At 38.7% G+C, this 15942-nt stretch overlaps 1 protein-coding gene across 3 annotated transcripts in view; it reads left to right on the top strand.

The window, feature by feature from the left end:
- Positions 1 to 15942, top strand: part of PRIM2 (DNA primase subunit 2) — a 285580-nt gene that overhangs the window by 106230 nt on the left and 163408 nt on the right. The window contains exon 8 of one of the 3 annotated variants that reach the window (XM_060164103.1): positions 3316 to 3336. The exons of 1 other annotated variant lie outside the window; for it this stretch is intronic. In XM_060164103.1, the coding sequence (XP_060020086.1) occupies positions 3316 to 3321 (6 nt within the window). In that variant the 3' untranslated portion in view covers positions 3322 to 3336. One more of the 3 variants, XM_060164100.1, reaches the window with a different exon arrangement.

Below are 15942 nucleotides of genomic sequence, written 5' to 3'. Positions count from 1 at the left end.
TTTTCTGAGTTTGCCAACAGTGGTATTGACTAGGTTGTAATTTTTAAGAACCGTGGGGACAGCTTTATTTCAGATGAAGAGGATTTGAATGAGTAAAGGTGTGAAAAAACCACATCATATCTTATAAATCCTTATAAGGTCCCTAGGTCTCTTGCAGAGCATAATGTGATTTGTCAGTTGTCACCCTTCGTGAGCTACAGATGTCATTGATCATGAGAAAGAAAAATCCCTCTTTAAATGTTTATCATTTGTGTTCAGAAAACGTGATTTTCAACTTTTTTTGGAGTCACAGAACTTATAAGCAGTAATGAGTTGGATTCCCCTTGGCAGGACTGACCGCTGGGGAATGTTCATGGGTGAAATATAGACTGACTTGCCTTAGATTGGTTGCTGCTTCCCCAGCCCTTAGGGCTTTCGACTTGTGCCCTAGGCTTGAATGTTGACGGACAGAGGGCCTGTGATGCAATATATTTGTGTGGTGCTTTTCATGTGAAGGTTTAACCCTTTTTTGTTGTTGTGGTAAACATTTATTTTACTATTGAGCAAGAATTTGTGTGAAAGAATAAAAACAGGACATTTTCCTCATAGATCCTTTTATTTAAAGTAAATTGCATGAGCTCTGGGAGTCTTGCGGGTGTGTACATACCTAACAAAAATTGTTGTGTGCACTGGTTTTGAAACTGGAAGGAAGTGATACTACTTTAGGATTCTCTGTTTCTTGTTTTTGCAGTTTTTATAGAAAATAGTTATGCAGACTAGGCATTTTATTATTCTGCTTAGGGGTGAGGTTTTGGGATGCTATTGTTATTTTATTCACTCTTTGTCTTCTTCAGTTACTCTGTGTTCATCTGGTTGACTCCTATGTGTTTTGTTTAGACTTTCCCTAGCAGAGGTAGCGTGACAGAGGTGCACAAAATTTTTTGGAAGGGAGAGTTAAGACCTAGAATTCATTTTCAGTGTAGAGTTTTGAGATAATGTGATTGAAAGAGAGATGATCTGTACATTAGCTGCTAACAAAGATCCTTGGGAAGGATTTTTAAATACAGTTGACCTTTGAACCATATGGGTTTGAACTTTGTGGGTCCATTTATATGTGGATTTTTTCAATAAATACTACAGTATCTGGTTGAATCCACGGATGCGGATCCCCTGATGTGGAGGGCCAAATGTAAAGTTAACAGGCAGATTTTTGACTCGGGGCGGGGGGTGGTGGTTTGGTGCCCCCATGTTGTTCAAGGGTCAACTGTAAATTCTTCTCTAATTCCACTCCCTATTTAAATGGTATTTGTCACTAAAAGAAGTTAAATGTTTTCCTAACAGCATTTTAAAAATTGGTTTAAGAACCAAGAGACTTCAGAAAGTCTCTTTACAGTTTTGAAATATTTTAAATGTAGTCTTTTGCCTAAATGCATAAATTAAAAATCCATTAGTTATTTTTCAAATACATGACTTGCTCTTTAAGATTTCTTCCAAAACCCCAAAGAATTCTCTTGTTGGTAATGTATCAGTGACCAAAGTCTCTCCTGTTGAAATGTTCAGTTTTACAAGCTTTGCTGCTTTGAAACTAAAAGTTATTCAAGGAAGGGTTATTGTTTGGGCTAGGTTCAGGCACTCTTGGATCTCAACGACTGTGTGGAGGGAAATGAAGAGAAGGAAAATTGTTGCTGAAATTGACATGGGGAGTGCTTTCCTGGCTCTTCAAACTCCAGTAAAGAGGTGCTGGCCTCTGGAGTCACCTACCACGCCTGGCCTGCAGCTATAGCTCTCTTTGAGCTTGATGAATATGAGCATATTTTTAACTTATTTTAGAAATCATCCTAATTCTGGCTGGATATTGGTTCATAGAAGTCATACTACCTCAAGCATGAAGGAAATAGATTTAAATGTTCCTTGAGACGTTTAGTTTAAAATAATCAGTTTCTGAAACTTGGATTTTACACAGTCTGTCTAACAGTCTTTGCTTCTTTGAGCAGAAATGTATACTAACACTGGGAGCGGGGGCGTGGTGGTGGTCCTGCCTCTCTAGGTTGATTCCCCCAAGTTAATGAACCTTGCGTCTTGCTTTTGAGCTTTTTAAGGAAATGCTGCATCTTAGGATAGAAATCACTTAGTCACTGTTGCATCAAACATTATAGTTGGATTTTTTGAAGCTTTTTTTTTTTTAAAGCTAATAACTAGATTATCAATTTAAAAGTCAGGCTTATTTAATGTGGAAAACTTTTGAATGATCAGTGCTTATTTTAAAATATTTTAAATTACATATATATGCATATATATATAAATGTGTGTATATATATGTATATACATATATACACGTGTGTGTGTGTGTATGTATATATATCTATATCTATCTGTTTCCTGATGACTAGAGTAATACATGTTCCCTTTGGAAATTTCAGAAAATACAGAAAAATGCCAGTAAGAAAATTAAAGTTACTTAAAATTCCATCATTATAGAAATAACCACAATTTACATTCTGGTAAATAGCTTTCCATTACTTTTTCTAGTTCAAATTGTATTTATCTTAGGAGAAAATTCTAAGCCAAACTTCCAGCCAAGGCTGGAGTATTGATTATTAGCTGACAACAAGAGAGAAATGTGAGAAAAGGAGTTAGAGATTGGTGCTTGGTTTGGGATCATATTCCCCTTTAGTTCTCTCTTTTGAAAAAGTAGTTGTTTGCAGACAGTTGATTTATTTTGAAGCACAGACATCCACTCCTCCATGCCCTGGACTCAAGAGCTTTTTCTGGGTTGCAGGGTATCCAGTACTCTGACTAATCCGTCTTCGTGACCTCTCTTGTCATTTAGGGAATACGTTTGACTTTCGACTGGCAGCACTTCGAATGATTCCATCAACTAACAAGACTGTACAGTAACCGTATTTGTTGACCAAATTAAATTGCTTCCCAGTAGCCGTATTTGTTAATTTTCTGTGAAGCTCTCTGTATAAATCTTTTCCCTATAGAGATGCCTGCAGAAAAGTCATAAAGTAAGACCTTCTTTCTTGCCATCTGACAGCAAAATTCTAATAGCACTTTTGTGCAGAATAAATGTCTCAGAACAGAAATGATGCTGGTTTGGCACAAGTGGCACTAGAGCCTCTCTGACGTCAGGAAACGTCTGCATCTCTGATGTGGTGTCTCCGTGAAAGTGATGGAATTACAGGGGCTGGTTGTTCTTTGCTGAAATCAAGTGCGTTTTGTCATTTAATGAGTCAGCAATGTGGTGCTGATTGTAGCTGCAAAGGTCCCATTGCTCATCAGCCCATATATCTGTGTGGGCTTTCACATCTCTATGTGCTCTTTCATTCTCAGGGGTAACTTAAAGAGAAGCCCCATCAAAGAGAACCCTTTGCCCACTGCCAGAGCGGTAGCTGTCTTGGCTATGAATTGTTCATTCTGCCAAACTTAATGGTCAGTATCTTTTTCTTTCTCGCTTCTGAGCTTACCAGAACAATTGCAGTAAACCAAATGGGAGAAAATAAACCATTACATTAAAAAAAATTGGTTTTTTTGTTTGTTTGTTTTTGCACACTGAAAATAAGGACTCCTATAAGGGAAGTAATAATATATGATAGTATGTAAAAGGTTTTGATTTTCATCAGTATTTTGTTTAATCTAAGCGATCTAAGGAACAGTGGTTATGTAAATAGACCTGTCATACTTCCCTACAGAATTATGATAGGTTTCTGGTTTTACACGTGTTAATGGATAATTTTCAAAGAGGTAAAATCATCAGTCTCAGGTAAATATAAAATGAATCTGTGTGAGAGATTTTATTTAACTCATGAAATTAATGAGGAAATCAGTAAGATGTTATGGCTGGTTCAAAGAACATTTGAGACATCAGGCATATATAGGTAATTTAACAGAGAAATCCTTCTGGGTTAGATAGAAAATCGGTTAATGCCCATCAGAGACATCAACCTTTGTGGCTATCTGTTCCACCAGACAGACAGTTTTTGCATCTCATTTGGATAAATATCTGCAAGTTCACAAGCTCCTTCTCTCATCCTGGAAGTTTAATCCAGAGTAAACAATGAGTTGCATTAGGTCCATTTGCTTGGTATGCCATTTACCTCCCCGTTTGATATTAAAAACATGGGCCCAGATGTTTCACAAGTTTGTATACCTTTTTTCTGATATGAAGAAAAGGAAAAAAAAAAAAAAGAAGGGACATGATGTTTGCTTTTATTACAAGAAAACGAAGGGGGAAAGTGTAGGAAAAAAGAAGATGGATTAGGTAAGAAATTTTTACTTTCACAGTGTTTGATGTAAAAAATCAAACACATCTCATGTTATAGAAGAAACAACTTTTTTCCTTTTCTCCTGGTCTGTAATGTTGATGCTCCTCTAAAACCCAGTGGATAAGCTTAGCTGTTGTCAACTCATTCATGTTCTAGGGCCTGAGTTTGTTCCACAGCTGAGTAGAATGCACTCTTTTTTTTTTTTTTTTTTTTTTTTTTTGCGGTACGCGGGCCTCTCACTGTTGTGGCCTCTCCCGTTGCAGAGCACAGGCTCCGGACGCGCAGGCTCAGCGACCATGGCTCACAGGCCCAGCCGCTCCGCGGCATGTGGGATCTTCCCTGACTGGGGCACGAACCCGTGTCCCCTGCATCGGCAGGCGGACTCTCAACCACTGCGCCACCAGGGAAGCCCTAGAATGAACTCTTAGTAGAACATGATCCAGTTAGCATTTGAGCAGTTGACTTACTGAGTCATTTTGTATTTTGATTCATTTGTGAGACCCAACCCAGTTGTAAGAAATAAAAATTGTTTAAAAAAAGTGTTAAGGGACTTCTCTGGTGGTCCAGTGGTTGGGACTCTGCGCTCCCAGTGCAGGGCGCCCAGGTTCAATCCCGGGTCAGGGAACTAGATCCCGCATGCTGCAACTAAAAAAAGATCCCTCATGCCGCAACTAAGACCCAGCACAGATAAATAAATAAATATTAAAATTAAAATAAAATCAGTGTTAAAATGTCAAAAACGGCCATGTAATGCCACTAAAATAATACTAAATAAACTTTGTATTAACTCTGTGATGTAGAATCTTAGACACTTATAACGGGCGGGACTTAAGAGGTTTCATGTGGTTGAGGAGACTGAAGCCCAGTGAGGCTGAGTGACTCCACTGGCTTATTCTGGGAAGAACGAGAACTAAAATCTGTGCTTTTTACTGTTGATCCAAGACTGTGGCCTTTTAAATGTATGCATAATTGTGAAATATAGTGCTCAGAAAACTATAATCTTGGCTTAATACTTATTTTGTCCTTATTATTTTACTAACTGTACAAGGTATTTAAACTACAAAAAAGACAATATACAGTCTGTACTCTTGAAGGGCTTAAGATCTAGCTGAAGAAACTGAATATTATTTTTTAAAGAATTCACAACACAAGGAATGATACACACAATATTTAATGAGTGATTAATGGAAATAAGTGCTGCAGGAGTTTAGAAGGAAGGGGTCAGAGATGAAGATACTAAAGAGGTAAAAAGCCATGCAAAGTAGTACATGGAAGTACTCAGAGGGCTGGAGAGTCACGATCAGGAAGCATTTCTTTTCTCCAGGGCACACTTGGTGTAGCACCTCGCCCACTTTTGTCATCTTTTTTTTTTGGTGGGGGCCGCACCGAGGCTTGCAGTATCTTAGTTCCCCGATCAGCCATCGAACCCATGCCCTTAGCAGGGAAAGCGTGGAGTCCCAACTACTGGGCCGCCAGGGAATTCCCTGTCATCTCATTTAATCCTGGTGGTATCATTTCGGTTCTGCTGTTGGTGCAGTACTTTTACTTGCTGGTGCTAGTAAAAGTTAATTTAAATTGAATTTTGGTTACATTATTCATATATTTTAAAACTTTGGGTGACCCTGACAATCCATTAAAGTACATTTATTGATGTTAAGGGTGGTGACCATATGTAATCCTGTCTAATCACGTGGTAGGCACCAACTTACAAATATATGTTTCCTGAAAGAATCATTGAGTGGAGTAAGAATCCTGGTATTATGGTGTCTAAATATTTATGGTTTCGGTTACTTGTGGGAGAGGCAAAGTTGTGAAACAGGGCAAAAGAGTTCATAGACACGTGCTGATTTTACAAGGGCATTTTGTACTTTAGTTTTAGCAGAAAAGTTAACATTTTGATTGATGCATTTATTAAGGTTATAGGAAGCAAAAGCTAAAATTAATATTTCACAGTTCTAATTGCTTTAGTTCTAATGGCTTCTCTATGCATGTTATGTGTTCTGGTTTTTAAATATTTAAAATTCCATCTCTAGGGCAAAGTGGAAGTGAAATAACTTAGAGTGTAGCGTTTTGTCAATGATAGTCTTCCTTGCCCCCCTTTTAAAGCAGAATGATGTTCATGTTATGTCTTTCTAGCATTAAGAGAAATTATTTGCTAAGGTGACAATTTTTCTGAACGCTAACAACACCTGGAGAGTGAACATTTATAAGGTGTGACTTCATGGTGTGTGTTGTGTGGTAGATATAATTGATAATTCTGCTTTCCCCTGTTGAATATCTAATTTCTAACTCTCGTGACATGTCTTTCTGAAGTATTATTTTTGGTAGGTTTAGGAAGATTGCAGAAAGATGGGCATTTTTGTGTTTGCCAACATTCTAATGCTGGAAGGGATTCAGGATAACTCTAGTGTAGCCCTTCATTTTTGTAATTGAAGAAAATGAGACCCTACCTGGGGACAGAAAAAAAAAATACACACACACTCCCACATGTACATATATACACATCTGTAAATGTTTCCATATCTCTCTGTGTGTATATATGGTAAAATCATGGGTTCATAATGATACTTTCCGTTCTAATTCAGCATCTTGGAGCTCTTTTTAAATACTGTCTCTGGCAGTGAGAAACACAGCACCTATTATCCTCAATATGGTTTCCTATTTGCTCAGTCAAAAATAATTTGCTGTAGGTAGATCTGCCAACCGCACTGCTATCTTTGCTGCTCACCACCTCTATGCCAGCCCCTGCCACTGCCTCGATGGGTCCAGGCCTCTGCCTCCACCCCCAGTCCTTCCTCACTGCTGTGCCTGTAGCCACCCAGCTGCTGTGCTACTGCTCTGTGCTGGCAACAGAAAGGCAAGCTGGGAAGAGAAGGGCAAGTTATAATTCTTTGATACTTCACAGATAGTACCCTCAGCCCTGCCACATTTTCTTGAGAACATATTTTCGAGATTCCTCTCTGTGTAAGAGCCTCAGAATCCCCAGACGCTTGCTCATTCTTGTGGTTGGTCCTGGCTACTGTTTTCACAGAAGGGAAACATGAAGCTCTCATTATTTTACCAGAGGGGTTGTGTTTCCTGCAGCCCAGGGTAGTTTTTTTCCACTGGAGAGAAGAATGGGCATCGTTTTCCCTGCAGCCTCATACTCCACAGTGATGTTGCTGAGGGTCTGGCATTCATTTCTGTTGGTGGAGGGAGGCTCAGCCGTGGTCCTTACAGCTCTTTAGTTCAGCTCCTTCAGCAGGCACAGTCACAAGAGCCATTTCTTGGTATTCATGCCCTCAGAGCTAGGGGCTGGCCGGGTCAGGAGGAGTTGCCCTAGCCAGCATCGTGTTTGAAAATTCCTCTTGTAAAAACTCCAGCATCCTGACCCTTGAGGATAAGAGGAGTCCATTCTGCTCCTAAACCTATGGCCTTACTCTCTTTTTTTTTTCAGCTATTCAATTTAAGGCAAGTTTACTACTTCTTTTGAAGCTTCAGTTTCTTATCTTTTATATATGTATATATATATTTTAAATTATTTTTTTAATTGAAGTATAGTTAATTTACAATGTTGTGTTAGTTTCAGGTGTATAGCACAGTGATTCAGTTTTATATATATTTATATACATATAAATATGTATATATATTCTTTTTCAGATTCTTTTCCCCTTTTAAGTTATTACAAAATATTGAGTATAGTTCCCTGTGCTATACAGTAGGTCCTTGTTGGCTATCTATTTTATATACTGTAGTAGTGTGTATATGTTACTCCCAAACTCCTATCTTTTTTGTGCCTCAGAATGATAAGTGACATTTCTTTTTAGTTGCAGGTAATAGAACACTTGCCTCAGAATAGCTTGAACATGAAAGAGTGTATGTGACATATAACTGACAAAATCCAGAGCTTGGTGGGCTTTAGGCCTGGCAGGCTCTGACTCTCTTTCTCTGTGGTTCTCTTGGCTGTGTTCTCTCTGTATCAGCTTTGACCTTGGGGAGCTTCCCTTATGGTAGCAAAATGGCTGCAGTGGTTCCAGGCTTCACATCCACATACCACATGGTCCAGAGGGAAAGAGAATAATAGCATTTTGGTTTTATGTTGATTGGACCAACTCAGGTCATGTGTTTATCCCTGAATCAAGGATTATAGCAAGCAGGATGGGATTATGCTGATTGGTTCAGGCCAGTTCAGACCTACCCTTAGAGCTGAGGGTGAAGTCAGTTTCATCCAGAACAGCAGAGGTGCCACAAAATAAAGTAGTCTTCGTGGAATAGTGATTGTAATTTCAGCTTTCATAGCATTTAGGGCAATATATTTATTCATTAAAGATGAAAAATTTTTTGTTTTTTAAATACTTGGATTAAAAATGTTGAATTATATATATATCTATATATATCTATATATATATCTATATCTTAAGCTAATTTCTTTACCAGTGTTCTTAATTTTTAGTTTCAGGGTCAATCTTACTTTCATAGAGTAGTTGTGAATCATATGAAGTGGATAGTAACCATTTAAGCTGGAGGCTAGATGAAATCGAGGCTAAGATCAGATAAGATTTTACTCTACTTTCATGTATAATACTTTCATGAAAATATGTTTAAAGGTACAGTGTCTGAAAGGTAAATAGTAGAACATGTTGAGTGGGTGGTGGATTGTGTCAGTTTCTAGAGAGGTAAGAAATAGCATACAGTCACTTATTTGGGCTTATAACGGGGGCAGCTTTGCTGGACACAGGCAATGAGGCGGGTAGGTGAGAAGTATCAGAAATATCCATTCAGTTATTAATGGCGACTCGGTCCAAGGCTGTCAGTTAAGCAGCCCTTAAACTTAAAATTTCTGCACAGGACTTTGCTACTTTCCTGAAGTAGGTATTTGGGAATAGGATCTGCTTACTCCTCCCTCAAGATGAGTGCAGACTCAGCCAGCCACCTCCATTCCTCGTGTGTTATCCTGGCACCCACCAGGCTACCGTGTGCTTGTTCACCGTGCTGCACCTACACTCCTTGATGGAAGGGCAGTCAGATATTGGGGTGGAAGGAGGTGTGGGTCCAGGTGTGGTTCCTTCAGGGAGCAGCGAGGTCTCAGCCCTTGAGCCTCACCAGCAAGAACTCCTGGAGGCCTGTCCTGGCCAAGGTCTCACACACAGCCACTAGACCACTGCTTGAAATCATCTTTCCAGCGATTTCTGTAATATATACAAGTGTATGATATGTGACAGTTGAGAGTGGCTTTAGTGAGTTTTTGTTATGGGGCTGGGCCTCTTTACCTTTATTCGGCTCTGACTGACATCTGGGTATATTCTGGTGTGTCTGTGTAGATTTATGGAGATAATGGCTCTGGATGTGGTGTATGGTGCTGACCCTGGTCCCAGTTGCTCTCAAGTAGCTCATCACAGAACTGACACGTGTGACACAATTGAAGAACAAAGTGACACCTTATGTGGCAGTGAGTTTTTGGAGATTCAAAGGAGGGTCAGGCCCTTATGGTCCAGAGCTGAGAGATGTGTTAAGCTGTGTCCTGAAGATGGGCAGGATTTGGGTAGCTGGAGAGGAAAAAGAGGACAGGCATTGCTGAGAGAATGGGCACGAGGAAATGGGTGGGAAGGTGTGATGAATGAAATAAACATAGGAGATAATGATCACATTTATTTAACTGAAGGAGCATAGGTGGAAATAAAGTTGACTAGGATGAGATAGGGTGAGACATTGTAATACAGGGGTCCCCAACTCCCGGGCCGCGGACTGGTACTGATCTGCGACCTGTTAGGAACCAGGCCACACAGCAGGAGGTGAGCGGCGGGCGAGTGAGCGAAGCATCATGTGCTGCTCCCCATCGCGCGCATTACTGCATGAACCCCCCACCCCCAATCCGTGGAAAAATTGTCTTCCACAAAACTGGTCCCTTGTGCCAAAATGGTTGGGGACCGCTGTTCTTTTTTTAAATATATTTTAGGTGTCTGTTTTTCTTTTCTTTTTTTTTAATTAATATATTTATTTTTATACAGCAAGTTCTTATTAGTTATCGCTTCTAATAGGAGGCTAAAGAAGCAAGGCAGAGAGAAGTTGTAGGTTGAAAATATGATATTTTAGGAGACTATTAAATTAAGCTTCTTAGCAGTAGCTTCTTTAAGTAGAGAAAACTGTTTCAAATAATTTGTTCCAAATTAAGGAAATGTTAGGGAATTAGGAAAACCTTTTACCTTCTTATTAAAATGGCCCATAACTCAAAAATATGTATATATGTTTTGATAAAATAGTTTCATATATTAATCATTGAAGAAAAATAGTTGGAATGAGTAACTTTTGTTTTTTGGTGTTATCCTAATAGATAGCAAAACTAGTCCCAGGCTTCCAAGGTTAATTTTGGGAATAGTTCATCTTGAAGTATTTATGCCATTTGTTTCTTTTTCTTCTGGAAAGTGAAATAACCAAATCGTCATTCAATTTTCTGAAGTGAATTTGAAAGAATTAAAAAATACTGCCTTCAGATGTATAGCAAGCACTTTTCAAAGTACAAACCTCTAAGACTATTTATTGAGACAACGCATTATGGAAATTTCTATAGAAAAATCTAACACAGGATGTGTTCCTGGCAAGAGATTTTATTCAATAGGTTACTTTTAAATCCAGTAACTTTTATAAGATATCTAAATTTTCAAACCAACAAGAGTTTCACAATATCATGTAATGAAAATAGAATGTCTGTTTAATACTTAGGGTTTCTTTTGGGCATCAGTGTTGTTTCTGAGAGTAAATTCTGAAATAGGGTGGCGGTTGGTTGGGAAGAGGGATACACTTTTGTCTAACAGCACTTCTGAGGATCTGTTGTAAACCTGGGATAATGTGAAAAAAAAATTTAAACCATCTTTAAATCAAATTAAGGTTTATGTTTTCATTTTGATCAACAGGGATTAATTTGGCAAGTAAACAGTAATGAGCTGATATATATGTTAATTTCTGTCTACAGGTTGACAGTTTAGCCTTAGGTGCTGAATTTGTATCAAAGAATTATGATCAAATAATTTCTCATTAAATTGGCAAACATTTGCTTTAAAAAGTCCTCTAGAACAATTAAAATTACTTTATTGTTGTTCTTATGCTTGATTCTAAACTTGAGAAACTAAATTTCTAATTGCAAGGAGAATAAAATGACAAAATGTGTTAGGATTATTCAATTATTTTATGTAAATACAAACCCATTTACTTTAAGGAGAACCATCACACCTTTTAAAATATCAATCAACACCTTTCTTAGAATTGCTTTCATTGAGCTAACGACTAGATATTTTTATTCTTGAAATATTGCATTTTTATTCTCCTTATTAATGGCCCTCCCTGCAGAGGAGTGAATAAATCATGGGGCTGCTAGTAGTTCTAAGTGCTTTTCAGAGAACGTTTAAGTGCTTGTAATCACTAAGCAAAGGAGAACTATAGATTAAATGTGTTATAAACCACACATGGAAGCAATGTCTTTTTTTAATATCTGTAACTTTAATGGAAAGAAAATGTTAATTTAGGGTAATGAAATAGACCTCCAAGTATGATCGGTTAATAGACCATTAGGTTAATTAAAATGAGGATATGTATCACTGTTGTGCTAGAACTATCACTGTGGAAGAGACAGATTCATTTAGTGCTTGAATAGTAAAATTCAGAATGTGTCACTCCCAAACCAGATTTACTACACAACAGAACAAGATTGATGACAAGGGTAATTCAGTTTTGTTTCATTTACTTTTACCTGTCACATGGCTTGTCATTCTAGAGAGCTTGTCACTTAAAGGTGAAAATTTATCCAAGCTTTTAAAAATCAATTAAGTGTAAATTTTGTTACTTTCCTCTCTGCCTATCATCCTAGCTGAATTAAACACAAAAACAAGACTTAAGTAATAGGCAACATACAGATTGTAATATAACTTTCAAAAAGTTAGCAACTTTAAATTTATTAAATTGTAAAAGATGCAGTTGAAACAACCACTACAACTTTTTGGTTATTAGTTCTTTTCAGTGTCTAATATCCAAACCTGTTGGAAACTAATTTTTTATAGCTATCTACTTGGCCGATTTACTATTTGAATTTACTAAAAAGACTTTTTGATGCTTTTTACGATGCTTTTTACGTCTTCCCTGTGAAAAGTCTTAACATTGTGCCAACCATAAGGTAGCTTTTCAGTAAGTGCTTCCTATTTTGATTTAAAAGGCTTGGCATGTGTTTAGACAGAAATTAAGTTCACTATACTCCTGAGCTCTTCAGTTTCCCCCATCATATGCCTCATGTAACAGATTAATTTCTATTCAGATTTTAGATCTAGAATCACAGCATGGGGCCTAAAAGTCAACCAGTGTAGTCACTGCCGGTAGCTTTTTGTCTGGGACCTAAAGTATGCATGCAGGTACTAAGCGATTTACAGAGTAAATGCTTTCCCCAAAGATATATATGGTCGATCAGTCAACCTAGTATTTATTGAATTCTAGTACTGAGCCTTGTATTACAGTGGATACTTTCATCTGCTTAAGGCTTTCTCTGGGAAAGTTGTACGTGTGCTTGTAAAAGAATCATCTTCTCTCCTTACTTTTAGAGATAAGGAGACACCTTTTTAGGAAGGTGACATTCTCTTTCTCTTTTGTTTCATCATCTTAATTCTGGGAAGGTCTTTTATTTTTGCCTTATGTCTCCATTTTTCTTAAATTTACCTAGATGATATTTAGTAGGAGATATTTAATGAGTTTATGTAAGTGTATGTATTTAATATTTTTGATTATTTATGAACATTAACTTAAATAAGCTTGATATAGGAAAAAAATTAATGATTATATTAGGAAGTGAATCTTTATTCTGTGATCGGGTTTACCATAGAATTTTTCTGAATAATTGCCTTAGAGCGTCTGACAGGGACTTTCGTCCCACTTTTTTCACTGAAGACTTAATTTAATTTTGACTTGTCATAAAGTATCTTAGGTTCAACCTTGGCATTTGTCATGCATTGCTCACCACCCAGTTCTTTCTCTTTCTTGGTTTCCATTCCTCAGGGAAATAATCTAATTGATGTAGATCAGTCAAAATAAGCAAATTCATGTTGAGGTAACAGAAGTGACCCACATACCTTCTTGTTCATGCCATGTGGTCATCATGGATTGGTTGGGGGCTCTGTCCCATATTGTCCTTATTCAGGGACCCAAGCTGCACTCGTCATTTGAAGCATTGTCAGAAATAAAGTGCCCACGTGTGCACCAGCCTATCCAGAAGTAACATCACTCTGGCTCATATTTCATTGACCAAAGCAAGTTGCTGGGCCACCCATGGCATTGATAGAATGAAGATGCACAGCCCCGCATGTGCCCTGGAAGAGAACTGCAGTTATCTGGGGGACAGACACCAATGACTACTGCAGTTGGCCCCTCCAGCTATCAGCCACTCACTTCACTTTTCTTGCCACATGGAATACACTCTCTCTTTTCCTGGGAAACAGTCTATGTCCTTGGCTAGGTGACTTCCACTAACTCCTAGTAGGCAAAGTATACTCTCTCCCCCCAAGGCAAGGCTTCCATGTGACTTGCTCTGGCCCATGGAGCATGTGCAGATGTGACGTATGCCAACTCTGGGCAGGAGCTGTAGATGTGGTTTGTGTGATTTGGCTTGAATTCTTTCTAGATGGGAAATTCAAGCTCCTTATGCCTGAATCCCAGTGTGAGAAGACGTGTAGAGTAGACCTGCAGCCTGGAGCAGACCTTAACTCAGCCTTTACCTTCCAGTTACTATGAACTGTGTGATGTGGTTGGTCACCGACATTTTGGATATGTTACTACTGTCAAGAGCTTACTTAACACAGTGGAATTTAGAGTTAAGAAAACCTGGGCTTGAGTGTTAACTCTGCTAGTTGTGTGATTTGGAGTAAATTATTTAAATTCCCTTAGGCTGGGTTTCTTCATCTATATAATGAAGATAATAATGCCTACCTTACAGTTTTGATGTGAGGATTAAATTGAATGACTTGTAAAATACTTAGAGTAGTGCTCAACATGCGAGAAGAGTCAATGAATGTCATTTCCCTTCCCTTTACCTTAGGCCCTGCCTGCCGCGTTAGTGAAGTTGTTTCAGTACAGGATTACTTGAAAGGAATTAATTAATTAATTGAAAAGAATCAATTATGAGATTAGAAATTGGATAAAATGCTCTTTTTAAGTGGACCTTTTTAGCCCCAATTTAAGAATTTCCTTCTGAAGAGAGTCCGAAATGCTCCCATACCTGATCTTTTTCACAAATGATGGTTTCCCATTACAGTGATATGTCAGCTAGGTTTTTAACTGAGCTGAAAGGTTCCCACTACAGCAGGCCTACCAGCCCTGCAGGCATCTGAGAGACCCTCTGCCTGTTGAATAGTCAGTCAGGTACATCTAGAGCCCCACTGTCACCACCAGCTCCCTCCTCCACAGAGGGTGACCTGCTGCACTGGGACCAGGACGGTTAGCCCAGTAGCTTGCGGGTGGCCTGTGGTTTGCCTGAGCTCGAGAAGGTGAGACATCTGTATGAGATCATGGCCTGAATGAACCTGTGCCTGAAGCGGAAGAGATTAAATAACACAGAACACTCATAGTGTGTGTGTGTTGGCTGGTTAAAAACAAGATGAAGTATTGAGTTCACAAATAGACAAAGAAGTATATAGAGAGTCTACACATTTTGAGCCTTGTAGGATAGAAAGAGACTAATTCTCAGTCCCTACAATGAGGGTAAAACTGAGAAAGAGAGAGAGAGACCAGTTAAAGCTCAACTCTGGCAAGGATCAAATCAAGAGTATGGTTTCACGCCTTACAGTGTTCCTGCAGCTCTTTGATACTGTTTCCTTCAGAAGGTGGCATGTACTTGGCTAGTGGCAGAGTGGGTGGGTGTGATGGCACATGACCTCCAGGGACGAGTTCACCCTGGGCGTTGCGCCACCCTCCTTGTTCTTGCTCCTACGTTGCTCACATTGAGAGAAGCCCGCTGCCGTGTTGTGAGGACACTCACGCAGCCCTCTGGAAGGGTTCACGTGTGGAAGAACTGAGGCTGCTTGCCAGCGTGAATGAACCGTCTTCACACAGATCTCCAGCCCAACCAGCCACAGTCAGGTCCTCTGAAGATTGTGATTCTCACCACTGGGCTCACTGCAGCTTAAAGAGAGACCCTGAGCCCGAGCCACCGAGCTGAGGCACATCTTGTTTCCTGGCCCTCAGGAACTGTGAGACAGTACCTTTGAGAGTTACTACACAGCAGTAGATAACTAATGCTTAGTGAAATCTCTGAATAGATTAAAGTATCTTTTCAGTGATGCCCAGTATAACCTTTCAATATACAGTATGTTCCTTCAATTGGACAAAATGACTCAGAAAAACAGTTGTTACACTATAATTTATGTTTCATTTGTTCTTGGATAAAATGATGTTTTTAATAAAACACTAAAAAGGGTACAGGGGTTAAAAAGTGTAGCCTATTTTGGAAAAAATAGTATAAACTGTTCAGCTTTATTTTTATCTGAAGACTTTTTTATTGTTGATATTTTCTTTTGTTTGATTTTCTACCTCAGTGATTTTCCAAGTATTTCCTGAGCCTAAAACTTAAAACAGGTTGTATCAGGCTGGGTTCCTCAAACAGACTCAATAGAAGATAAAGGGAGGTGGGGAAGGAGAGAGAGATATTAAGAAATTGGTTCATTGGACTGGGAAGGCTGTCAGGTCT

This window comes from Lagenorhynchus albirostris, chromosome 10 (assembly GCF_949774975.1).
Source record: "Lagenorhynchus albirostris chromosome 10, mLagAlb1.1, whole genome shotgun sequence".
Classification (NCBI taxonomy): Eukaryota; Metazoa; Chordata; class Mammalia; order Artiodactyla; family Delphinidae; genus Lagenorhynchus; species Lagenorhynchus albirostris.
This window is presented reverse-complemented; position numbering and strand designations above follow the sequence as displayed.